This window comes from Arabidopsis thaliana, chromosome 5 (assembly GCF_000001735.4).
Source record: "Arabidopsis thaliana chromosome 5, partial sequence".
Taxonomy (NCBI): Eukaryota; Viridiplantae; Streptophyta; class Magnoliopsida; order Brassicales; family Brassicaceae; genus Arabidopsis; species Arabidopsis thaliana.
This window is the reverse complement of record NC_003076.8, coordinates 3,339,517-3,364,694: the sequence shown is the minus strand read 5'-3', so window position 1 is coordinate 3,364,694 and position 25,178 is coordinate 3,339,517. Positions and strand designations below refer to the sequence as shown.

The window sequence follows — 25,178 nt, the reverse complement described above, 5'->3', positions numbered from 1 at the left end:
ACTCTTTTTGTACTGAGTTTATTACCTTACGAAGATTATATAGTGTCATCAACTCATCATAGTCTACAGAATTACTGCAAATAAAAAGACTTATTTTTAAGAAGAAAGATTTATTGTGTTAAACACAAAAAAAAATGGATAAATTGAATTACACAATAAAATTTGATTCGAATTTTGCATGATCTATTTTAGGATATTTCCTGATACTGTATTGCAGACAAAACTTGGGACGACTTGATTTATAGTGAACAAGTAAAACTCGTACAACAACAGAGAATGTTTATGAGTCTTGGATAATCCGAGTAACTTTGCCCATAGCAACAGTTCTTCCCGATGATCTAAGGAACACTCTTCCAAGAGCTCTACTCTCAGAAAATGTCTCCACACATACTGGATTTTGGAGACTAACCTGCAGTTACAACCAAAAATTGTCAGATCGAATCCGCTGTTGTAATAATTTATAATTTACCTCATAAGGCAAAGAATTTTTCAAACCTCAAGCATTGCGCTCTGTTTAGCAGTTAGACAACGAGGAGACTTCTTTGTTGGCTGCCCTGTTTTGGGATCAAGCATTGCCACAAGTTTCACAACTGTTGCTGCTTCCTTTGCATGATGCACATGAAACTCCAACTACAATGATTGAATTTCAATGAAAAGAATCAGAAAACATGGAACGGATTATGGAGAATCGAGCAAGAGGGAACAAGGGCCCTTTTTTTTGTTTTTGGTTTTACCTGAGAACCGAGCAAGATCGGTGTTGCGCCTTCCAAGACGAGCACCATCAATTCCAAATGAGTTGCTACTGATACAGGGAAATCAGGATGGCACAATACATCTCCTGCCATTACTTGATTTGCATCGATCCCTTGCAACGCTAACGCTACGTTATCTCCAGCTCTTGCAATGGTGCAAGCCTGAGAGTCACGCTCTAGTGATCGTATGGTTCCTTGATCTCCTGATGGCATAACCATTACCTAGCAGAAAGTTCCAGTAATTTAAGTAATCAGTTGAAGCAGTTTCATTTGTTTCATTAAACAAGAGAACAGCAAGAAAATAATTTGATCGAAAGCTACTGATAACAAAGGGAATTTAATACTGTGAAACCTTCCAACACCCAAACAGATATTGTAAACAATATAGTAATTGTGGGCATTTGATGTTAAAAGTTCAATCATGGGTTTAGGTCGAGCGACTCAGATATGGGATGGGAATGGAAAGGTAAAATCACCAGAAAAGCGTATCCTAAGGTTAATTCAGGTAGACAGATATAAAATCATCAATCACGCAACCAAACGAGAAGAAAACTTCCCATAGTGAAATTTGTACCTTAGATCCTGGCCGGACAGCTCCAGCTTCAAGTTTGCCACATGCAGATACCTGCCCTTGCGAAGTTGATCTTACAGCGTCACATATAGGCATGAGTAGAGGCTTTGAGACGTCTCTATCAGGAGACTTGACAGAGTCGACGGCATCCAATAAACATGGACCTTGATACCTGAATTAGCAAAAAATTAAACCATTTCATGGCCTATTTCGAGCATGCTAAGTAAATTACCAGCTATCTGTACCAGAAATGCCAGTTCAGAAAGGAAAACAGGAGCATACCATGAGGATAGGCGGTTATCAGAGGGAGCTGCCACCAAGTTTTGGTTTTCCATGGCACTTAATGGAATCCATGTCAGAGAAGAATCCTTAAAACGACAGGATTGCAAAAAAGATCCAACGTGCTGCTTAATCAAATCAAATCTTTCCTTTGAGTAGCCAACAATATCCATTTTGTTGATTGCAACTATGACTTGCTCCACGCCAAAACCTCTCAGAACCCGTGCATGCTCCCTTGTCTGCCCTTTCAAATTATCAAAACCAGCTTCAAAAGCACCAACAGATGCATCTATGACAAGAATCGCAGCATCTGCTTGTGTTGCTCCTGCTATCATGTTTGGAACAAAATCTTTGTGTCCAGGAGAGTCGAGCAAAACAACATGATGTCTTTTGGAATTGAAATAAGCAACAGCCACAGTCATTGTTATTCCTCGTTCCCTCTCTTCAGCACTCTCATCCAATGCCCAGGCATATGCAAAGGACCCTTTGCCCTGATCAGATCAGAAAGACAATGTCAAGCAAGCATAGCAGAATATTGAAAATTCAAGTACCTAAGATCCAAACAAAACAACAAGTTACCTGCAACTTTGCTTCTTTCTCATACTTGTGCATTTGCTTCTGCGATATTCTTCCCAAAAGATGCAATAATCTACCCGAAAGTGTAGACTTACCGGAATCAACATGCCCCACCTATAATCAGATTGCAACCATCAGTAATCTGCCTGGACAAAAATCAATAAATAGTCGCCAGTCGTTGAAGAAACTCACGATGGCAAGATTAAGCTGGCTTAGTGCATCTGATTCTTTATCAAGAAGCATCCACTCCTCTGGCTTATGCTTAGATTGTGATTTTGGTCCTCTAATTTTAATATCGCTAGAGTTTTCTGTTTCCCCAATCAAAGACATCTTGTTCATAGTACCAGTAAGACTCTCCGACGTCTCCATATATTTAGAGGACGAACTTGTCTCATTAGACATATCTGCTTTTGCTTTTGGCAAACTTTTGCCTGATTTTATGCCGCCAGCACCGCCCTTATCATCAAGTTTATCATGTCTACCTCGGGAGCTTGTTTCTGAACTATCTCCTCCTTTCTTTAAAGGTTTCTGTTCTACGCTATCTTGCTTCTCCTTCTGTCTCATGCTAGCATCACCTGAGCCTATAGAGTTAAGAACCCAATTCAAAAACGAAAACCTTTTATCAAAAATTTGAAACAGAACAGAGTAAAAACGCCCAAAGAGAATAACTTGGATGAAATTCACAAACAAATTTTAGCCATATTAATAAGAAAAATAACCCAAAAATACAAAGGAACGAAACAAAAAAAGAGAAATCCTATTGCAATAAGTAATTGAACTATAAATCCTAGTTAGACTAGGACTTGAGGTAATGTTTCCTTTTCTCTATGTCACTACGTGAATAGACTACCCAAGGCGTCATTGGATCCATATCAATATAAGTTAATCCGTACTTTATCATTACAGCATCAAACTCAAAGTGAAAACCAAGTGTGTATACCTTTTGGACCAGTTTTTGAGGATGTTAGTCCATTGGAGACTAAATCATCTGGCGATGGAGCATCAAACTTGAAAGGTGCTACATAAGTTGAAAAGGAACTGTCAGAATAACGCCTTTGCAACACCACAATTGCAAAGAGACTCACAACACGAACAGCTTGCCATGATAAGTGAAAAAACAGAAAACTCTATCAAACTACAGCAAGTTGACAACCTATACTAACGCAGGAATTTTTAGAACTAAAGGCCTTGTAAAGATCATGAATATTCCCACGGGAAATTCCAGGCAGAGGTCCCTGTTCCATCACAAGATTCGTGTGTTCAGGCAGACAAAGAACAGCTCTTTTCGGTTTATTAGATGGGACTGATCCGAAAAGGGACTTTGCCAATTTGGATACCACAGGTTCTTTGCATCTGCTCTCAACTGCATAAAACACATCTATTCTACAATTAAACACCTAGAATACCAAAATCATCACAAGTGTAAAAACCACAGTCACTGCTTTTTCTTAACATAAATCAATAGCTTGATCAAGTGACCTCAGAAAAACAAAACAGATAGGATGCAATAATTCGTGTATCCTATGCAGAGGCAAAGAGAGATTGCCTAAAATAAAGTCTCACTAATACAGATTGGAGGAGAAAAGATATAGTACCTGTATTCTTATTGATACTTTGATTTCCGGCGACAGGATGACGAAGAACACCGCAGATATCACACACAAACATAGTCTCAACATTGTCATATGTACAGATAGCACATCGCCAAAGCCCTTGCGTTTTAGCAATTTCTTCCTTTGGTTCAGCAGCAGCTTCTTCTTCTGTAGTTTAAGAAAACAGGAAATCAAATCATAAACCAAGTTAAAGAGAGACCATTAACCACCAGAAGAAAAGTAATGGGAAGATGTTTATACCATGTTCATCTATATCAACATCATAGTCATAATCAAAAGCATCGTCATCATCATCAAAACCATCATCATAATCATCGAAATTGGATAATCCTTTACGAGGCATCGTTTGTTTCTGCGCACAAGGGCAAACAAAAAAACAGAGATTGTATGTAAGTTAAGTTTCAATTCTGTATAAAAAAACACAACACATATATAGTTAAGATAATAAAACCGACATAACTCAGAAGCAAAAGCTCCTACACTTGTCGGACTTAAACCCACAAAACCGACAGTGATCAGAAGCAATGAGTAACAAAGAGAGAATTCAGACATCTTTCTGAAGCATTTTACGAACGGTGATATTGAAAATCCAATTCCAAATTCATTAACTTTGAGCTTAACAAAGAATATTGATCCAAACACTTACAGAAACTAGTTACAGAGCAGAATTGATTTACGAAAGACGTTCCTTCGAATCCAACTTCTCCGCCTGTAAATTTAGCTTTGAGTTTGAGGTAATTCGTCGCCTGTTGATGCCGACGATATGAAGGCTTCGGATCTGGATTTGGATCCGGATTCGGGTTTCGGTTGGATAGAGTAAGAATATGGAAAACACACAACAAAACCGTAAATAATAACTAATGAAATTGTTGGGCTTTTAACGGGCCTATATCTGATATTTCCAGGATCCGAAAAATCTTCTCTTTTTTTTTCCGCCAGGATCCGAAAAATCAAAGAGACAAAATCTGATGGAAAATAGTTTTGGTATAAACAATTAACATATGTTTTGGATCGTTAATAATGGTAATGTTTGAAGTTGTAGTTTTGTACTCAAAACAAACTTCACTTCTTTTTTTCTTTTTCTTTTTTTTTTAACAAATTTGACTTCACTTACATATATATAACGAAAATATAACTCTTTCTCACCAACGGAGTAAATGGAAAATAGTTTAAAGCCAAAAGAAACACAATTCTTACATCGATCACCATGCACCACACTTACAAAGCTACAAACAACCAAAAAATTAACAACATTTTTAAGTAATGTGCCACCTTTTGCAACACTACTATCTTGTCCCATACAAGCCTCACAAAAGTATGAAAAATAAAGAAGCATGCACATGCTACAAACTTGGAGAACCAGTTAAAACCAAACAAACAGTTAAAAATTTAAAACACACATATCAACAAATAAACACAATCTAACTAAGTGATGATAATCCAATAGTCATCGCTTCCTTTCTCGAATTCAAACAGCTGCACACATCTTCTCTTCTACCTTTACGTGATTCATATTCACACTGCTCCAATTTTGAAATTATAGGTTTTATGTCTGGAATATAATTTCCCGGTTGAACAAAAGAAACACAAACTAGACCTCTTGGTCGAGGGTAATTAATTCCGTGTGGATTTCAATTGAAATCGCGGACGTGGAAGGAATTAGGGTTCTTGACAACGATGTCGTACATGTAAACGGAGTTGAACTTGGAGAAGTCTCTTGGTAAGGAGATGAGGTCGATGGAGGAGCGTTTGTGGTACTGGATGAGATCGGAGTCTCCACTGAAGTATCTTTCCCACCCGAGGCTCCTTAGGATTTGTTCGAGCGACGAGTAAGATGAGACGGCTTCACCGGTCGGCAAGTAAACCAAGACATTTCTCCGGCCGTGCGACTGTGTGGAAACTCCACCGGACTGGTTCGGGTTCTCCACTAGACGTATCACTCCGTTATTGAACACCCAAACTCCTGACATGGCCTCACAAAATGAGTCTTGTTATGTATATAGAAAGAGAGAGATCGATATTTGTAAGGGGTCTCGAGCGATTGCTTTGGTGTTTACTTATGAATTATGAGAGAGTTTGTGTGCGGGCTCTGTATTTATAGCCATGAGGAGGTGACTATCTCCTTTAACATTAAATAAAAAAACGTTTTTTGGATATGAGTCATGAGATAGATTTTTTCACAGCCGCCTTTTCATGCGTGAAGTGGAACAGTTGCCTCAATACTTCAAAAAAAAATTAAAAAATTGCACAAGACCTCCAATTTTAAGTAGAGCACTTAGTTATTTTCGTAATACAAATTTAAATGGGGAGTTAAATATCTTTTCAATTAGATTGCAATGTTTCTTTTAGACAAAGTGTGGATTCACAAGACAGAGAAATATCATTTGTTTGGATTAAATATGTTACATATATAGAACAATAATTATATAAGATATGATAGGTGATAACGTTTTGACGGGGCACATCCTCCGTGCTAAAAACATTATAGAAATCATTGCTAAAGTATCACTAGTTTATTTGGTTTATATTCTCGAGAGTGACCTAAAATTTTTAAAACAATGAATGGGGGATTGGGAGAACATAGAAAGCCGACACACTGGAATAAATATATATAAAAAATCTGTCTCCGTCGTATGGAGAATCTAGATATTGTGGGTCATGCTTACCATTCCTCAATTCTTCTCGATCTATTTATCTTAAAACAAAAAAAAATTGATTTACGATAGGTTCTCTTTTTGTTAATGGTTGATCTTGCATCTATAATAAAACTTTACAAAAAGGGCTTTCTTTTATTTTCCTTTCATATATAGTTTTAAGCCTTTTCTTACTATAACACCTAAGAAAATGTATTTTAACCTCTCTTTTTTTTTAACTTTGTTATAACAAAAATGTATTTAAACTTTAAAGTTGTCTATTATTTTTCAGAATGAATGGTGAAAATTCTATAGATGCTCAGTAGCTTACGAGTAATTGATAGTTTAGGGTAATAGTATTACCGTAATACTATTACCGTAATACTATATATGCATATGTACGAAAGAAACCTTATTTTTAGGCTAATTCTAACAAGTTTAGATCCATATTTCTCAGCATTTTTAGCAAAAAATTCAGCATACAAAACACATGGAAAGGAGCCTTAGTGGTGGGGGCTAATTCATTTCCGAATAGCATATGGGAGAATCACGTATTTAATTGTCTACGAGACTATTCTCCATCAACTGATAACTATTACTTTTCGATTAATAATAATAATTAGTTATCCGAGGCTAGTCGACGTAGTTATTTTTCACCAAAAATATTATTCTAGCCAGCCAATTTTCGATTTTATTAGTACATACCGAGAGAGCTTAATACGTCACTGACCGAATCATGCATTCTTAAATCTTATTATTGAAGACATCGTTTTCATATATTAAAGAAAAATTCGTATTCTGATTACATAAGTAGTAAAACGGAATATGTACTCTAGTTAACGTCTCGTTCAAGGAACGGAGTGTTTTATTTCAAGATGAATGGAATTAGTACAGCAAGCCGACCACGAGTTCGAACAAACTTTGTGTACGTATCGATCATTTGCATTTTACATACTGATTCTAGAATCGTATTAGTTTGACTCATAATCAAGACACCTAAAAACTCAATATATACATATATAAAATTTTATTTCAGATAAAATTGGTTCACTTTATAAATATTCGGGCAGTGTAAATATATTTGATTCAGGTACTAATATTAACGTAAAAAGATAAAAAAAGATGCATGGATGGGCAAATGAGTGTAGAGATGCCAAGAGTTGTTTAATACGGAATTAGAACTAATTAAAGGTATGTAGATTGGGGGAATATATACAAAAGAAGACGCATATTTTTGTTCCATGCTTATTATAAAGTTTTAAAATGTGTTGAATGAAAAAAAAAAAGAACATCACTAAACTATATAAAAATTGATCTGGTGGTAGGGGATGCATTGTTCGGAATAATAAATGATTATCTGATAATTAACAAAGTCTGACGTTGTCTTTTCATGCCTTCTTCGGACACAAATGTAATCAGTAGATTAGTACATAAATCGAATCATTTAGTTTTATTAGCAAATAGGGAAAAGTAATTTTTTCATAGACGCTATAAATGGGCTACGATGATTGTATAGTTAGGCCCATAATTTGATATTGTAAGCATTGGGCCTTAGACCCTCGATATCAACCGGAGGCTTCGAATCTCATGTAGTCATGTGGATTAGCGTAAACACGGTTAATGAAAATTTTTGGTGAACTTTGAAGAACACAAAAATGTCCATCTCTGTCATGGCCAATTCTCACCTGAATCAGCCATATGCATCTGCTTCTCCTACTCCTCAGGAAAAAGGTTTCTTTTTCATTTAAAAATTGGTTTTGGTTTTTGTTGCTTTCGAACGCAATGCTGAAGATTGTGTTTGGTCATCTGGTTCGTGACTTGTATCAGGAAGAACTTGTAGATACGCGGGTCAAGCAGTGGTAACTAAAAACAATCTCTGCTCGAGCTTATTTGAATTTGGGCATTTGGGTTTGATGGAATTGTCACTTTGGTTCACAGAGAGCTCTTCCTATACGAGTAATAACAGTGGGGAAAAAGAGATCAGAAGGTGTTCGACTCTTGGTCGATGAATACAAAATCAAGCTTAAACCTTACTGTTCCTTTGAAGATTCATTGGTTCGCTCCAATCCTCGAAATGCTCAGTACGTTTCCTTGAATTTGACAGACCCAACTCAGGAAATTTTATTGTTGGTAGCTTTCTCTGGAAACCAATAGTTTTTTTATTCACAGGGATGTTAGAGCTCAGGTCGAGGATGAAGAAGTGGCTATGATGAAGCTTATTGGGTCTGATGATTGGGTATTAATAGTAACCTCCTTAGATTTAGTCAATGTGATTGATTATTCTAGATGGGTCCATCTGATTTGTGAGATTTTAGGTTGTGGTGCTTGACGAGAGAGGCCGCGACATTGATTCAGAGCAGATGGCTGAGTTACTTGGGGATGCAGGAAACAGTGTAAGCTTGTTAGTCTTCAAGTAAAGTAATCAAATTGATTGTATGTAATGACTTGTTGGGTTTGAATCTAGTCTCATCTTGGAGAAACTGTCTTTATGATTGATAAGCTTAAGATGGTCACTCAGCCTTAGTGTGGCTATATCTGTTTTCAGGGAGCTTCGCGGATCTCGTTTTGTATAGGTGGAGCTTACGGACATGGAACGCAAGTGAGGAAGCGAGCTAATGTGACCATTAGACTTTCCTCCATGGTCCTGAATCATCAGATAGCTCTTGTGGTGCTCATGGAACAGCTTTACAGGTGAAACCATTGTTTCTTCTGTTCCTGCATTCCAGTTACATTTTTATATGTTGTAATAGGTTTTCTGTTTTCAGGTCATGGACTATTCTCAAGGGACAAAATTACCATCACTGATGAGGCATGAATCTCTACTTTTTGGGATTTCTTTTGCTCTATCGTGTACAAAGAAACTGCATTGCTAAAAAGCTTCTCTGCTGGTAGTTGTATGAGAAATTGTTTATTGTACGACGTATGTTTGCAATCCAAATTTGTTTGCTTCTGATCTAGTTTAGATTCCGGTCATCGAGTGGGACTTCTGTTTTTGTTTGTTGCATCAATTGTTTTTGTCAAATAAGGATTAAATGAATGCGAAAGCAATGATCCTTCTCCATATCTAGTGGAATGTGTATGATCCCCTTCGTGGTAAGGCTAAGAAAGATCGAAAAACTAAAGAACAAAGATCTTGATTCCATTAGTTAGGTAATTTTTTGTGATTTATGATCATTCGCCCTCCTTATTATTGATGTGTATACATAAAAAGCATCCTCTAAATCAAATTTCTTGGCTAACACAGATGACACTAGAGCTGAGACAAGATAGGAACCATTTCAGACCATGGCTTCGGCAATGCGACAAGCGGCTCAGCCTTAGCCATTGCCACACCAAACACGGGCCTCATGTCTATATCTCCTGCTTCTACCTTCTCCCACTCAAAACACTGAACCAATGCTCCAACAGCAAGCGACACTACCCTCATTCCAAGTCCAGCTGCAGGACACGCCCGCCTCCCAACTCCAAATGGCAGAAACCTAAAACCATCTCTATCGCCAACAAACCCTTCAAATCTCTCCGGCTTGAAAACATTGGCTTCTTCCCAAAGCTCACCGTCCCTATGAACAGCCCAAGCATTCACCAATAACATTATGTTTTCTGGAATCTCGTAGTTGCCTAAGTTGAATCTCTTGGATGAGCAGTGAGGAAGCAAGAGTGGAGCTGCAGGGTATAGCCTAAGCGTCTCATAGATGACACATCGAAGATAAGGTAAGCTCGAGAGATCCGAGTCTTGTATAAGCCCTTTGTGTTTAACATTAGATTTGATTTCTTCTCTGAGCTTCTCAAGCTTATCTGGATGGTTTAGTAAAAGTGACACTGCCCATTCCATTGCCACAGGTGATGTATCCGTTCCGCCATTGAACATTAGCACTATGATTCCTTTGATAACATCATCTGCGTAAAATTCAGGTTCTGATTCTTGAAGCTTCAAGAATTTCTCTACTACGGAACCAGAGGAATCAATGTTCTTCATTCGAATATCATCAATGAGTCGCTGAAGATACTCATCTCTCATTCTCTGCATATCAATCACTCTCTTCTCCAAACCTTTGTACCCAATCCACCTCAACACTGGAAAATAGTCGCAGACATTCATCGACATGCTCGAGAAAAACCTCAATTTAAAATCATCCAAGAACCTCTTCTCTGATTCGGGATCGCTCTTTTTGACCCCACGCTTCCCAGATACTAATCTAAGCATGATATGAGCCGTGAGAAGAGTGAATTGATACTTGAGATCCACTATCCGAGAGTCACGGGATAATCTGAAGATAATCAAACAGAGGTTGGAGACTTCCTCGTTTCGGATGGAAGAGTTCTTCTGCAGGCTAGCGGAGGAGAAGACCTCGAGAGTGGAGAGACGACGGAGAGTTCGCCAGAGGTCACCGTAAGGAGCAAATCCAAAGTTTTTATAGCCGTAGCTGAAGTGATCGGAGGTGATGGTCTTGGGACGATTCGCGAGGGTTACGTCGTGATTGGTGAAGCATTCTTCGATGGAATCTGGAGAAGAGAGAGTCAAAACGTTACGGCATCCAAATTTGAGGAACAGAACCGGGCCGTAGTTTGAAGAGAGATGACGTAGAGCTTGTGGTAAAGGATACTTCTTGATGAGGTGAAGATGGCCGATGATAGGGAGAGGCGTAGGGCTTGGAGGTAATTTAGAATTTAGACTCCACAGGAACTTCTTGGTGATGAAGAAGATTAAAGTAGCTGTGAGGAAGGAGAAGAAGATGAACCAGAGGTCTTCCATTTTCCTTTTTTGGTCAATCTCGTGATTCAATCGGAAGAGAGAAAAACAATCATCATTTACTATTCCATTTTTTTCCGTAAAATAAAAATAAAAAAACATGCGTTGACTAAAATTGTTTTGGTCTCAAGCTCTCAACAGGAAATCAACTAAAAACTTCGATGTCTATTGTGTGGCTATCTCTATTTTCAGGGAGCTTCACGGATATCGTTTTGTATAAAGGTGTAGCTTATGGACATGGAAGACAACTGAGGAAGCGAGCTAATGTGGCCATTAGACTTTCCTCCATGGTCCTGAATCATCATATAGCTCTTGTGGTACTGATGGAATAGCTTTACAGGTGAAACCATTGTTCCTTCTGGTCATGGACTATTCTCAAGGGACAAAATTACCATCATTGATGATGTATGAAACTGTATTGCTAAAAAGCTTCTTTGCTGGTAGTTGTATGAGAAACTGTTACTGTAAGTCGAAAGTTTGCAACCAAAATTTGCTTCCTTCTGATCCAGTCTAGATTTGGGTCGTCGAGTCGCCCATCATGGTCTAAGGCTAATTCAGAATCTTCTCTGTTTCTTGCAGGTCTGGTTCTAAGAAAGGAAGAAAAATGAAGCACAAAGATTTGGATACCATTATATAATTTAGGTAACCATTTGTGCTTTTATGATCATTCATTCGCCTTATTATCAATATTTATATGTAAAAACCATCCTCTAAATCAACTCTCTTGGCCAACACAGAGGAGACTAGAGCTGAGACAAGATAGGAACCATTTCTGGGCATGGCTTAAGCAATGCAATAAGCGGCTCAGCCCTATCCATTGCCACACTGAACGCAGGCCTCATGTCTATGTCTTCTTTTTCTACCTTCTCCCACTCAAAACATTGAACCAATGCTCCAACAGCAAGCGACACTACCCTCATTGCAAGTCCAGCTGCAGGGCACGCCCGCCTCCCAACTCCAAATGGCAAAAACCTAAAACCATCTCTATCGCCAACAAACTCTTCAAATCTCTCCGGCTTGAAAACATCTGCTTCTTCCCAAAGCTCACCGTCCCTATGAACAGCCCAAGCATTCACCAACAACACTGTATTTTCAGGGATCTCGTAGTTGCCTAAGTTGAATCTCTTGGATGAACAGTGAGGAGGCAAGATAGGAGCTGCAGGGTGTAGCCTAAGCGTCTCATAGATGACACATCGAAGATAAGGTAAGCTTGAGAGATCCGAGTCTTGTATAATCCCTTTGTGTTTAACATTAGATTTGATTTCTTCTCTGACCTTGTCAAGCTTATCTGGATGGTTCAGTAAAAGCGCCATTGCCCATTCCATTGTCACCGGTGAAGTATCCGATCCGGCGTTGAACATTAACACTACAATTCCTTTGATAACATCATCAGAGTAAAATTCAGGTTCTGATTCTTGAAGCTTCAAGAATTTCTCCACTACTGAACCAGTGGAATCAAACTTCTTCATTCGAATATCATCAATGAGTCGCTGAAGATACTCATCTCTCATCCTCTGTATCTCAATCACTCTGTTCTCAAGACCTTTGTACCCAATCCATCTCAACACTGGGAAATAGTCACAGACATTCATCGACGATAGGCTCGAGAAAAACCTTGATTTGAATTCATCTAAGAACTTCGTCTCTGATTCTGAATCACTCTCATTGACCCCGCGATTTCCAGATACTAATCTAAGCATGACGTGAGCGGTGAGAAGAGTGAATTGATACCTGAGATCCACTTTACAAGAATTACCACCGGAGAATCTGAAGAGACTCGAACAGAGATTGGAGACTTCTTCAGTTCGTATGGAAGAGTTCTTCTGTAAGCTGACGGAGGAGAAGACTTCGAGAGTGGAGAGACGACGGAGAGTCCGCCAGAGATCGCCATAAGGAGCAAATCCAAAGTTTTTGTAGCCGTAGCTGAAGTGATCGGAGGTAATGGTCTTGGGACGATTCGCAAGGGCTATGTCGTGATTGGTGAAGCATTCTTCGATGGAATCTGGAGAAGAGAGGATCAAAACTTCACGGCATCCGAATTTGAGGAACAGAACCGGGCCGTAGTTTGAAGAGAGATGATGTAGAGCTTGTGGTAAAGGATACTTATTGATGAGATGAAGATGACCGATGATCGGAAGTGGAGTAGGACTTGGAGGTAGTTTAGGGTTTTGACTCCATAGGAACTTGGTGATGAAGAAGGTCAAAGTAGCTGTGAGCAAGAAGATGACCCAGAGATTTTCCATTTTCCTTTTTGAGTCAATCTCGTAAACTATCAGAAGAAGAAAAAACATCATTTAAATCACTTTTGTTCCATTTTTTTCCGTTAAAAAAAACAAAACTTTCCGTTGACCAAACCGTTTAACTCCGTTAGTTACCGTTAAAAATTTTGTCTATTCTAAAATAGAGTCGTTTTTCTCTTATCAATCTTGTGTTAATGATTTATAAATTCTTGTGGATTTAGTTTTTATATAAATAAGACAATTTAATTTATTTATTTATGTCAATCAAGACAATTTAAGTTAATCCCTAGTTATCATGGAAATCCATATCAAAATAATTATGATTATGAGGATTTTCAAATAACTATGGTTTAGCTAAAATTGTCTTATTTATATTATAAAAAAAGAAAACTAAATCCCAAGAATTTATAAAATCTATGTTTTTTCAAAATCATTAACACAAGATTGATATGTGTTAGTTACCAAATATTAAAGTTACTGAATATTAAACTATTGATATCAAAATTTCTTTTTTAAAAACTTAATCTTTCATATTTTTCTAATTAAAAGTCATTACTAATTTCTCTAAACAAAATTGGACCCTATTTAAGAAACATTGGTATCCTATTTCACATTTATTTATTTATTTTTGTCTTCTTCTTTTTTAATCTTGGGTATTCTTTGTCTTTGTGTTATAACTCTGCATCATTCAATTTTTTCGGTGAAAGATGTTTTTTTTAGGGTTCCGCTTCTTCGCCCTAGTTCTGGTGCTGGTCTTGCTTTTAGCAAGAGAAACTCTATCTTCCAGTGTCAATTATCCATCCTCTATGGTCATGTGGCAAAATTTACCGGTAGAGACCGTTGTTGCATCATATCTGCAAATAGCTGTCACAATAAATTCTACAGCAGGTAATTATTAGTCGAACTTGTCTCTCTTCTTCTTTTTAAATCTAGTATATGCTTTCTTTTATTTTGTATATATATATATTGAAAACTTGGATTTCTTTCTAAAAGGTTCTCAAAAGTTTCGTGCAAGACTACATAAAAATACTGATTCTCCTAAAGAAACACACACATCGAAAAGATACAATTTTCCTTTGGAATTCAGGTATAAATCTCACGTTTTTTCTTTAATTTGATTTTATTTATATATGTGATATGTCTACCGGTTGATTTGTTGCATTTAAAAGACACATGTTCTCCTGTTGAATCAACTTATGGTTCATTGATGATAATATAAAATGCAACAGGAAGAACAATTTTGTAGCTCTTGAAAATGGAAACAAAGCTACATTTGATTGCCAAGTGGAACTTCCATTTATAGGGTATGCATGATTCTTACCTTTACATTTTTGCAGTGAACAAATGTATATATATGCATGATCTTGCTTTAATTTGACTCTCATGAATATATGTTATATTGAAGAGCCATGGATAGAGCTTGACACAGGCAATATCTACTGCATTTTCTTCCCATACTCAAAAAACATTGAACCTCCTCATCATGCTTTAGTACTCAAAGAAGCTCCTCATGTTTCGTCACCTTCATTTGCACTTCTTCTCGGAAGGCTTTCTGTGTCAGGAACAAGAAAAGTATTGTCTTGTTTTATTTTTGTATTTATGAAAAGTATAAAAGTGAATGATCACTCGGAGTTAATTCTTACAAGTAATTTATGGTGCAGATGATGAACATAACTTCGGAGGTTAGCAACGTCATCATATCCATACTTGAAAACTCCGGTAATCTACTTGTATATTCAAATATATCTATTTACGCTTTTGTGAATTCGTGTTTATTAGAAAATTATGCCTAGGTGATAGCTATTTAAAATGATGGATACTATTTCAGATGTTCAAATTCACTGGCGCAAAAAAGATTACTTATCGATGAGCTTGTTGGATGATTTTGGTATTGCAGAGACTACGGTGAGTGAATTCCTTACTTGAAAAGTTGAAACCTTGCTTGTGAAGTAGTTAAGGTAACGCATATATATATATATACCGTTGTTTATGACCAGGTTAAGGAACATAGCGTAAACGATCAAATAATTGTCACACTCTCAGCAGATCATCGCGTAAGAATGATTATCCGTTATGAAATGGATGAATCGCATATACCAATGATCAAAAACTTGGTGATCCGCGCTTTCTTCATTGGATCCCAATAATCATCAATATAATAATGTCTGTTATAATTATTAAAGCCGCTGATAGGGCTAATATAAAGGAAAAAGACACGACCAATTCAGATGAGTATCACTCCATTGACTTGAAAACGAGTATCTGTGCCATTAAAAAATTGACATTTGAATTAGAAAAAATAATAGACGAATCAAGTGTAAGGGACTAAGGATGGTCGCATCATTGTTACTTGTTAGCAGCATAGTAATAAAAAATTTTATAAAAAAGATAGTTTTGTTAATTAATTTCCATTTTGACTATCCATGGAACTTTTACTAATTATATATAGCAGATCATGAATATCTTCACCAGGAAAAAAAATTAAAAATTAAAAAAAGACTCGGATCTAGTACATTTTTTTTTTGGTAAGCTTTGAAAAGAGTAAATCGAAAGACTTTTTAGACTAGTAAATCAGTAATAACAAACAGCTTTATCATTATTCGAATTCAACATCAACAGATAATTAAGGCGAGAAGTTGTCATCACAACCTCCATTGCAATCGACTTTACCCTTCTCCTTATTGCTCAACAAAAACACGAAGTCGAGGTTATAAAGAACAGGGATTATCAAAGCAGAGCTCAAGAACACAAGCACAGGCCCAAAGATCCATAGCATCAAAGGCAAGCCCATGTAGAACAGCCTATTACCTACCGTATTGAGCAAGAAAGCTTTCTCGAGTAGTTCAGAGACATACTCGGGAGTCACAAAGCTTCCTATTTCGCCGAAATCATCAGAAAAAGGTTCTTGAGGAGCGTTAATAAGGATGTTGACTTGGTTGATGAAGCGAATGGAGAGAGAATGAGAGAAGAAGGCGAAGAGGAAGATTGTGAGGATGGTTACGTATTTGAGTGCAACAGTGAAGTCACCATGAGCTCCATATACGGCGTCGTTTAAAGGTTTCTTGATGCTATAAGTACTGCTTAAAACGGCAGCGAGACCTGCGCAGAGGAGGATGCAAGTGGTTGCCATTAACGTCCCTCCCATTATCGTGTTTCGTAGTGTTTGTACCGCTAAGATGTTCTTCTTCTCGTTGTCCTGAACAAAGACACAGTATATTGTTACTATTTGAGAAGTAATTCTATGTATATACTGTGTACATATATATGAAGAAAGTTAATGATGTATACATAGAGATATTATGACATTGTATGGATTTATAGTCTCTTATTGGCCAAATATGCATGCAAATTTATTTATTTTGTATTCATACGGACTTAATAAAATTTTGGGCCGACACCTATACTAAGTTTTTGCATAAGCAATTTTCATAGAAAAATTGCAGTTAGTAAACATTATGGTATATATGTTCAATGAAGCTAATTACTTTCGCTAATATGATGATTAATTAGTAATTACTACTTACTAGTTACTACAATCACTTAACACAAGATTTTTGAAAGATTATTTCGGGATATATATCGTTTTTGAGTAATATAACTACCTTCATGATGGCTGCTACCCAAGATCGACGGGCGCGGGAATTTGTACCAACAATGGTGCAGAAAGGATCGGTTCGAACCTTATACCACAAATAGATGTGGTAACCAAACATCATAAGTAAAGCACTTGGCACAAGAACCGCATCTAAGTACCATTTCTCCCACTCCATTTGATCTCTCCTTTTCTATGTATATAATCTTCTCTTTCTTTCTTGTTCTCGTTATCTCCAAAGCTCTCTAAGAATGTTTTTGTTATTTTTATGGCCCTTGTCCCCATATATTTATACTGAAACTCCTTTTGCTATTTACAATCTTTGTTCCGCAATTTGCCCCTTAGAATTTCATATAAATTCTTTTTGGTTGGTTTTCACTAATTTCATATAAATTAAATCTTAATGCTTTTCGTTTCTCCTTTAAATCTCTCTTTATGACTTATTAGTGTTCACTTCTGTACCCCACTTTGTGAGATAATTTAGAATTTACATTTCGACCCCATATTTATTTAGTTACTAAACATTTGGCCGTAATTTAAATTAAGGTTAATGACCACTTGTCCCCTTTTAGACACATTTTTTTGAATTTTGTCCCACATTGCCTGTATATTCGTACATGTGATATCTAATTGTCCGTATATGTAGATAAAGGAGACAAGACTTAGATTAGATGGTTTTGGAACATGTCACAGAGATGATAACAGAATATAACGTTTGTTTTTTGGTAAAAGGTGAAATTAAGAAATATAACGTTTGTTGTAGACGATGATGCTATGTACACATGTTACACTATGACCTAACTTATCTCCACGTCATTACGTTACTAGTCTTCTTCAGTCTAGTGCATTTCTTATTTTCTTTTATTTTTTGGCATACAAAAAGACATCCCAAGTCGAAAATGTTCATCGCTGAATATCAAACATCAATTTTCGTATTTATTGCTCACTGATGATTTTACATCGACTATGGTTTTAATCATGATCATCTAAAGGAAACGGGTTTACTCGAGCATAAAATTTGGTCATTTCTCCTTAGGATCCTAGATCTCGATCGATCGTGGAATAGGTGCACTAATATTTTTTTAATAAAACTAATGACAAAAATGATTAAATGAAAGAAATTAAAGTAACTTTTAAAGTTTCTTGAACATGAGTCAGACCCAATTGGCTAAAGGTTGGTTCATTTCTTGTAGTTAAAGAAAAATCGTGCTTGTTGAGATTAAACACCCTTTGTCCTTTCTACATATACGACTACTTTTATACCTTTTGCTCACACTATTTTTATGAAGATAACATAATATACATTAAATATCTACGGACTCTACAAATAGAGATGCGTTAACATGCAAATTCTCTATAAAATATGTGCATGCTTTATACCAAACACATAATAGTTATAAATATGTTGAGCTGAGAGATATGGACAAAACCACTTGAGTTTCAGGTTTAGCCTTAAAAGGTTTTAAAAACCAAGGAGCCGTAACGAAGTGTCTAAAAACCCTATCTGATTTTTGAATAAGACAGATCAAAAACGTAGTTGGAAGCGTAATTAATTAGAAACCGATTGTAAATTTGAATCTCTAAGAGTTCAATTCAACATCTATGTATACATGCAGTTTATTCGAGTTTGGTCTAGTGATTTTATTTGGGCTGCGGAAAACTTTTGCCAAAATACGCATCACAATTTATAAAACATGTGCATGCTTATTCGAATAAAGAAAGTAACCTACATGACCCCCAAAAATTCAGGGAATGTTCCAATAAATCTTGATGATTCTTCTTGATAAAATTGTAGTATATTTTAGTACTAGAAAACTAGGCACCCATTTTTAAAACCTGGCCAGAATAGATGCTCATGGATAGCTAGGCCTACTCATGGAGAAACAAATTATAAGATTGTGGAATAGTAGTATTGAACTATCTTGTAATTTTCCATGTGATAAAATACCTAACTGTATTTCTAAATGGGTGTAGTTTTTGTGATTCATGCATGAATCGACTTATCTATCGGATGCTTATAGTATATATATTCCGCACGCTATATCTGACGTTTTACTTTTAAAGTTATACAACTCTATTTAATAATCCACCAAGTACATACATTCCTTAAACCAGAATATATATATGTACATACAATTCATCATTTCATTTGTTTTGTTTTTAATTAAGACTCTCAGAATTTAACTCTTGAGTATTACAACACGGTCATGCTTGTTGTTGAAATTTTCTTTTATATATAATTTTGGTAAAAGAAATTAATATACAATATTTTTGTTGACGATACTAACAAACAAAATTAGACCCCAGTCAAGTTTATAGTCTAATTAATAATGAAATTGAATAAGTTTCTTATCGTGCCAATACTTAAATTTAACACATACGTAATTAAATACAGTATCTGCACTATAAGAAAAAACAACAATTAAAAACAGTATTCACGGCCTAAACCAATCGTTTAAAGATTTGTCTTCTTTGGGGACAAAGAAAAAGAGAGAGAGAGGGTGGTGGCTTCGTGCGACCCAATAACTAACTAACAACAACACTACGGCAAAGAAATGAAGCACTCACATGTCTTAATCTTTTACACGATTGCTTTAATTATGATTTATTAACTTATTAAACAGCTCATCTTATATGAGTATAATAACAAATAAGGAAGCTCTCGTCAGCAAATAGAAATTGTGAGGTCCACATTCGACCATATATTTTAGTGTATAAACTTCGAAACCTAACCTACTCGCACAAACCTCTAGTGCTCTAACCTACCCATATTTTTCCTTTTTAGTTAATTGTGCATACTTTTTGGGTTCACCGTTCATTTTAATAGAAAAATAATTACATTTTTGTCTTAAGATTGATTTGTTTCTATATGATTATTCACCTGCTTGCTTACAGATTACTATTAAAAATTCTATTTTACATTTGTATATGTAAGATGTGATTATTTTTATTTTGTCGGCGTAAAGAAGTGATTTAAGATTTGTGTGTTAAAAATGAAGACGAATGAAAGAGTCCTGTTTTATCTGCTATTTTGATCTGGTTTCTCGTTTATAATATTTTTAAATCAGAATAAATAGTTACAAAAACAAAAACAAATTGTGTCTTTATTATAAAGTTATGTTTTAAACTTAAAATAAAAATTTCTTTTGATAAGTGGACAAAATTTTAAAACTTGTTTTTTTTCTACCAAATGAATTAAGGTTTTCAGTGGCGGTGTCTTTATAAAAAAAAACTTTATCTTATTTTCTTTTTAGTCTACAGTCTTTACCTTTTTTTATTATATGAGTTTTGTATTATTTTAAGTTTGAATGGTGACAATAAAACTTTATTCAAAATTTACGCATAACCATATCAAACTATCAAACTATGTTTTATAAACCATTAAACATATAGAATATAGGATAAGTTAGGTATAAAAACAAATTTTGGATCAAAATAAATCCTCTGATAATCTTATTATGTTCAAGAATTACAACGACTGCGGTTAGACCTATAAAGTCCATTAATCTTTTTTCATGTCGAGTGACCCATCACTAGAAAGGCTTGAAATGGGCCTATGTGTAATCAACCCTTATGTAATTTCTTTTTTTTATAGGAATCAAGGGAAAATAAAATTTCTTTTTTTATAACATAACACGACGTTCTTACAGAAATTTGTCCCTTTTGAAAGATCTTATTTTCATAACACAATCGCCTGGTATGTTATGTAGGATTGTGCAGATACATTAGATATTTTCCTCTAATTAGTAAAATAGACATGTCATATCCATTAATATAATTTTTCATGTCCAGTAGACCAATGACAATAACTATAGACGGTAGAAATGGGCCTAGGTGCAATCGAAACCCTTCTTCTTTAGGAATCCGAAATAAACCGGACGAAACACAATCAGACAAGATCTGGTTTCTGTAAACACATCAGAATTGGGACGGATAAAGTGGAATAGCCATATAGATTGAAAGAATGTGCTTAAGACTACTAGACCAGCTTCAAAGACGATAAAATCTCAGCAAGTCTGAAGAGCAGAAGCATAATTTGATCTAGGAGCAGTTAAACACCTCTCATGTCATTGTTTTATTAACAAGTAGGTTGCCTGAATCACCGCTCCCATTACGAATCATATCATAATCATTCATAAAATCAAATAAAAACAAGCAGAGATTAAAACATGTGAGAACTATCTCAGCGTCCAATATCGAGGGAATCGATTTCGGACAGAACTGAGATAGATCTCCGATTGTGGTCTTTTTTATTTAGGGCGCTGCATTCATCTCTATGGCATCGTTATTTTGCTAAAGAGTCAAACTCCAGTCCCGATTGACATTAAAAAAACCACCAAAACACATAAACCATAAAAACAAATCGCAAGAAAAAAAATTAGCACAGAGATCTATCGAACTATATAGATTGATAATAAGCTTTGAGTGGCCGATTCTCGGATAACTTGATTAGGGTTCAAAGTTAGACGCAGCTATTTAAAGAGGAAACGGATGGAGCTCGTTAGGTCAAAAAGCTGGCAGAATTTTAGTGGACTTTATTTGGGCTTTAGTATAACAGGGCTTATTGGGCCCAAATGAAAACTCTTTTTAACATTTCTGCTCTCTCTATTTTGCATGTTTTATTAATGAGTCGGATTAGAAACCGAGGGGTCAGTCGAGGAGACTAATTGGTAAACATCAATGAGTTCTTTTTACACCTTTGATTTTCCCATTTATCTATCTCCTTATGAAATATCATACTCATCACAAGAGAATAAGAAGAACCGGAAAATATTATCATCATTAAAAAACATTGCAATTTTGAAGCTCCCCTACAGACATCTTCCTCCATAACCTGCGTTTCTGATTAGTGCTTGTTTAGTAGCTTCCGAAGTAACCATGTATCTCTGCTCACCAACCTACATATATACGAAAAAAACAGAATATAACAGAAAATAATTATAGAATATACATTTAATTTGTCGATGCACCAAGTAAGGCTAAATCAAAGTGTAATAATATTTGTACCTCAAAACAAGAAGCCTGCAATGAGAAGTCACTGAAGCAGCTAATGACACATTGTTCAATCTCTAATCCTAGAGTCTCCAATGTACTAACCGTTGATACAACCAAACCCGGTTTCGTAGGACAACATATATCAATATGCGTATTAACTTCCCTTTGATCTACTTCAAACTGCAAAAGATTCGTTTTCGTTATAGCCAGAAAAATTGTCTGCACCTTCAAGTGATTATAATTTTTTGAGTGATATCTAATGGGAATCAAATTGATTCAAGTATATGATGAGGGTGTTTGTAACAAATGATTTGTAATGGGATGAATTTGTAAAAACACAAGACTTATGAGTACTGAAGCACAAATACCATAATAACATTATGTTTTGTTTTTAGCTTTTACCTTTAGGGAGTTTCTGACCATAGATTCGTTTGTAATGAGGGTGCTTAGATGAGAGTTGCTTCCAAGTTCTTGTTCGTCTTCTTGCAACTTGTTAATCTTGTCCAAAAGCTCCTTCATGTAATCTATTGCATCTCCTAGTATCGATGTCCTATCCATCTGATTTTATTATATAATAATCATCAAAAATTATATACATTTTCTCATACAACAAACTCTATGCAGATTCACAAAAAGCAATAACCTTTTATCAGTGAACAGTGTACCAAAAAAAAGATTTCAACAAGAAGAAAACATACATGTAACGTTAAGAACTTAACAAAAAAGGAAGAATATTTCTTCTTGACTTAAAAATAAAAACCATATAACATGTGACAAGGATGAGGTTTATGGAATTTGACCTTGGTGATTTTAGGGACAATGGATCGGAGCAGGGAGAGTCGGTCATTTAACCGTTTCCTCCGCCGTCTCTCCGCCATAAGATTCTTCGAAGGCTGACCTTCAAGCTTCTTGTTACTCCTTTTCTTGTTAGTCTCTCCGATGCTTATGAAGCTCTTGCTTTCCTCCATCAATGGTGAGTAATTGTTGGTGTTCTCTTGCGAAGCCGGAAGGATCAATGGAGGAGGAGAATAAGAGGAGTGTATGATATCCTCGAGAAAAGGATAGTCGAAAGCGGAGGAGAGCGGCGGAGAATCATAAAGAGGTGACGACGGTTGTGGTGGTTGATGAAGCAATGGAGGTGGCTGAGAAATTAGATTCATCAAAGAAGAAGAAGAAGGATGATCAATGTTGTCGTCTTCTTGGAGAAGATTGTTGAAACAGAGGTAATCGAAGTTCCAATCATTTGGGACGAATTGGTCAATCGCCATGAATCCTCCATTAACGCCGTTGAGATTGTTGCTTTCTTGTTTTCTCAATTGCGTCAATTCCGTTTCCATCTCTCTTTCTCTCTATTTTCTGAAACTCTGTTATTTGTGAAAGTGGAAGTGAACAGAGTTTGTGAGCTTGGGGTCAAAGAAGATACAAATGCATGTAAATGCATTACATAAGTGTGAATTGTAATGAAGAATTCACTTTTTAACTGATTAGAATTACTTTATTCCATTTGACATATGTATATTTATGACTTGTTTGTTACATAAAAAGTGGATTTTAATAGTTAAAAATATATATACAAATAAGTAGTTTTGTCTAGTTGTTTAAGGAGAGATCCACTAGAAAACATTACAATTTAGTGTGTTTGTTTTTGATCCATGGTCCAGCACCAACCTATGAGGCATAAGCTGAGATTGATGAAATTTTTTTTTTACTTAATATCGTTTTCTTTTGTGTTGTTGTCTGAATCGTATTATTATTGATGGTTCGTTTTCAGTGACGATATTAAGTAATTTATACGTTCTCTTTGATCGGAAAAATGATCTGACCCACAAAGTATGTCCCGGCCAAAATGAATGAACATCATCATCTAGCTCTCTTCCTTAGTCAACTTATGTATATGATACGAATGGTATTTAATATTAGAAATATCAAATATGAATAATCAGATGCTTACAAAAGTAAGAGATAATGGTCTAGATTTCGAGATTGAGAAGCTGCCATCATATTTGCTTTTTTATTATTATTATTGGATAGGCTTTTGGCACTGAACGTTAATAACATGGAAAAATCTTGAATAGATATATATTATTGTGAGTTTTTGCCATTTCAAAAGTACTCGTATCCGACGATATCGATCAATTACGGGAAAAAATAAACACCCGTGTCTCTTCTAATAGACATAATTCCGCAAATTATTACATTGTGGTGTATCAGTGTATGATTGTATTAATATGGAAAAAGAAAAGACTGACAGGTCAAAGAGATCGAAGAAGGCTTAAGTCAAAGAAATTTGTTTCTTATATCAGAAGCGAGTTGCGTGAGAGTTTGTGGACACACACTGTCTCCTACTCTATCTTCACTCCATTATTTACTACTCAATCGGATATCATTATTGTCTGCATTATATAAGTTGCTTTTCTTTGACAATTCATTGTTTTCATTTCTCAACATTTAAATTGAAAATTAACAAAATTTCATATATTTAAATTTCTAAACTAATCATTCTTGGATACCCATTGACTTTTTTTAAAAAGTATGTGTTTATCCTAATAATTGTTGGTTTAACTAAAACCAGGGATCAACAGTTGGGTTGACAAAGGTTTAGTAAATAAAATAAAGTAACAACCATAAGAAAAAAATGACACAATTTTCAAGGTGAATGCATGCAAGCAGAAGCAGGGATAAGAAAAGATGAAACACGTGAATAAGCTTCAGCCATTATGTGCTATGTGACCATGACTAAGCCACTATGGATGCATATTTGAAAATTTTGGGGTTGTTAGTTAAGTTTCAATATTGGGTTTTGAGTTTTCGGTTCATTTATTTTAGAGAGTTTTACACCAAAGTAAATAATTCTGACTTTTAATATAACTACAATACATAAAATTTGGTGGTTTTAAAATTTTTGTTATTTACAATTAATATTTTTAAATCCTTGTGAATAAAAAATTTATATACAATTTTAAAATACTATCATTTTTAATTTTTTTAAAATAAAATTTAATGTTTTCTTTTGTCAACTAGCTAGAGACACTTGAAACCCACCCATTTGTAAAAGTAAAATTATTCAAGCATTAGTCTACAAAAATTGTAGACCTTGATTAGATAAAGCCCCAATTCATAAATGTTCACTGATCTTAATTAATTACTATAAATCGATTAGATAAAGGCCCATAATGA

The 25,178-nt window shown here is 35.5% G+C and overlaps 9 protein-coding genes, 2 long non-coding RNA genes and 2 other non-coding genes across 22 annotated transcripts; 4 read left to right on the top strand and 9 right to left on the bottom strand.

Moving 5' to 3' along the window:
• Positions 1–71: 71 nt before the first annotated feature.
• Positions 72–4,863, bottom strand: AT5G10630 (Translation elongation factor EF1A/initiation factor IF2gamma family protein). 5 transcript variants are annotated; one of them, NM_001343126.1, is made up of 12 exons: positions 4,438–4,628; positions 4,032–4,143; positions 3,774–3,938; positions 3,332–3,556; positions 3,119–3,196; positions 2,371–2,759; positions 2,182–2,292; positions 1,606–2,093; positions 1,327–1,495; positions 735–974; positions 496–630; positions 72–409 (listed from the first exon to the last, which is right to left on the bottom strand). In NM_001343126.1, exons 2-12 carry the CDS (start codon positions 4,132–4,134, stop codon positions 281–283), a joined length of 2,232 nt encoding a protein of 743 aa, NP_001331942.1. In that variant the 5' UTR covers positions 4,135–4,143; positions 4,438–4,628; the 3' UTR covers positions 72–280. The 5 variants fall into 5 exon arrangements, with proteins under 5 accessions (NP_001331942.1, NP_001331941.1, NP_001190282.1 ...); NM_001343125.1 differs by having other exon boundaries at positions 76–409; positions 3,332–3,541; positions 4,438–4,863; NM_001203353.2 differs by lacking the exon at positions 3,332–3,556 and having other exon boundaries at positions 76–409; positions 4,438–4,863.
• A 14-nt stretch (positions 4,864–4,877) lies between these two features.
• Positions 4,878–5,908, bottom strand: AT5G10625 (flowering-promoting factor-like protein). Its single transcript, NM_203034.2, has one exon. The coding sequence runs from the start codon at positions 5,759–5,761 to the stop codon at positions 5,423–5,425; it is 339 nt and encodes a 112-aa protein (NP_974763.1). The 5' UTR covers positions 5,762–5,908; the 3' UTR covers positions 4,878–5,422.
• A 2,100-nt stretch (positions 5,909–8,008) lies between these two features.
• Positions 8,009–9,689, top strand: AT5G10620 (methyltransferase). Of its 2 annotated transcripts, NM_001343124.1 has the most exons (8): positions 8,009–8,155; positions 8,252–8,283; positions 8,363–8,505; positions 8,594–8,660; positions 8,740–8,817; positions 8,970–9,115; positions 9,190–9,574; positions 9,669–9,689. In NM_001343124.1, exons 1-7 carry the CDS (start codon positions 8,080–8,082, stop codon positions 9,227–9,229), a joined length of 582 nt encoding a protein of 193 aa, NP_001318530.1. In that variant the 5' UTR covers positions 8,009–8,079; the 3' UTR covers positions 9,230–9,574; positions 9,669–9,689. The 2 variants fall into 2 exon arrangements, with proteins under 2 accessions (NP_001318530.1, NP_196624.1); NM_121100.3 differs by lacking the exon at positions 9,669–9,689 and having other exon boundaries at positions 8,039–8,155; positions 9,190–9,502.
• On the bottom strand, positions 9,571–11,253 carry CYP81K1 (cytochrome P450, family 81, subfamily K, polypeptide 1). Its single transcript, NM_121099.4, has one exon. The coding sequence runs from the start codon at positions 11,175–11,177 to the stop codon at positions 9,675–9,677; it is 1,503 nt and encodes a 500-aa protein (NP_196623.1). The 5' UTR covers positions 11,178–11,253; the 3' UTR covers positions 9,571–9,674.
• Positions 11,254–11,302: 49 nt separating this feature from the next.
• AT5G10605 (methyltransferase) lies at positions 11,303–13,499 on the top strand. 2 transcript variants are annotated; one of them, NM_001343123.1, is made up of 3 exons: positions 11,303–11,514; positions 11,754–12,378; positions 12,476–13,499. In NM_001343123.1, exon 1 carries the CDS (start codon positions 11,336–11,338, stop codon positions 11,504–11,506), a length of 171 nt encoding a protein of 56 aa, NP_001318529.1. In that variant the 5' UTR covers positions 11,303–11,335; the 3' UTR covers positions 11,507–11,514; positions 11,754–12,378; positions 12,476–13,499. The 2 variants fall into 2 exon arrangements, with proteins under 2 accessions (NP_001318529.1, NP_001190281.1); NM_001203352.1 differs by lacking the exon at positions 12,476–13,499 and having other exon boundaries at positions 11,303–11,638; positions 11,754–11,797.
• CYP81K2 (cytochrome P450, family 81, subfamily K, polypeptide 2) lies at positions 11,801–13,658 on the bottom strand. The gene has a single exon (NM_121098.3). It carries the CDS (start codon positions 13,466–13,468, stop codon positions 11,918–11,920), a length of 1,551 nt encoding a protein of 516 aa, NP_196622.2. The 5' UTR covers positions 13,469–13,658; the 3' UTR covers positions 11,801–11,917.
• A 405-nt stretch (positions 13,659–14,063) lies between these two features.
• AT5G01795 lies at positions 14,064–14,375 on the top strand. Its single transcript, NR_142546.1, has one exon. It is a non-coding gene; the product is annotated as an other RNA (long non-coding RNA).
• A 248-nt stretch (positions 14,376–14,623) lies between these two features.
• On the bottom strand, positions 14,624–17,314 carry AT5G10580 (plant/protein (Protein of unknown function, DUF599)). 4 transcript variants are annotated; one of them, NM_203033.1, is made up of 4 exons: positions 17,017–17,258; positions 16,227–16,610; positions 15,058–15,676; positions 14,624–14,966 (listed from the first exon to the last, which is right to left on the bottom strand). In NM_203033.1, exons 1-3 carry the CDS (start codon positions 17,182–17,184, stop codon positions 15,650–15,652), a joined length of 579 nt encoding a protein of 192 aa, NP_974762.1. In that variant the 5' UTR covers positions 17,185–17,258; the 3' UTR covers positions 14,624–14,966; positions 15,058–15,649. The 4 variants fall into 4 exon arrangements, with proteins under 4 accessions (NP_974762.1, NP_001330292.1, NP_001330293.1 ...); NM_001343122.1 differs by having other exon boundaries at positions 14,724–14,966; positions 15,058–16,610; positions 17,017–17,277; NM_001343121.1 differs by lacking the exon at positions 14,624–14,966 and having other exon boundaries at positions 15,397–15,676; positions 16,064–16,610; positions 17,017–17,314.
• On the top strand, positions 15,227–15,561 carry AT5G10590 (uncharacterized protein; the record flags this gene model as incomplete). Its single annotated transcript, NM_121097.1, has 2 exons — positions 15,227–15,319; positions 15,412–15,561. 2 exons carry the CDS (start codon positions 15,227–15,229, stop codon positions 15,559–15,561), a joined length of 243 nt encoding a protein of 80 aa, NP_196621.1.
• A 3,382-nt stretch (positions 17,315–20,696) lies between the features above and the next one.
• On the bottom strand, positions 20,697–21,505 carry AT5G01775. The gene is made up of 2 exons (NR_142544.1): positions 21,065–21,505; positions 20,697–20,910 (listed from the first exon to the last, which is right to left on the bottom strand). It is a non-coding gene; the product is annotated as an other RNA (long non-coding RNA).
• Positions 20,970–21,102, bottom strand: SNOR77. The gene has a single exon (NR_143254.1). It is a non-coding gene; the product is annotated as an SNOR77; snoRNA (small nucleolar RNA).
• Positions 21,174–21,324, bottom strand: AT5G01785. The gene has a single exon (NR_142545.1). It is a non-coding gene; the product is annotated as an other RNA (small nucleolar RNA).
• Positions 21,506–21,615: 110 nt separating the features above from the next.
• AT5G10570 (basic helix-loop-helix (bHLH) DNA-binding superfamily protein) lies at positions 21,616–23,495 on the bottom strand. Its single transcript, NM_121095.4, has 4 exons — positions 22,802–23,495; positions 22,404–22,559; positions 22,014–22,181; positions 21,616–21,904 (listed from the first exon to the last, which is right to left on the bottom strand). Exons 1-4 carry the CDS (start codon positions 23,336–23,338, stop codon positions 21,818–21,820), a joined length of 948 nt encoding a protein of 315 aa, NP_196619.1. The 5' UTR covers positions 23,339–23,495; the 3' UTR covers positions 21,616–21,817.
• Positions 23,496–25,178: the final 1,683 nt, after the last annotated feature.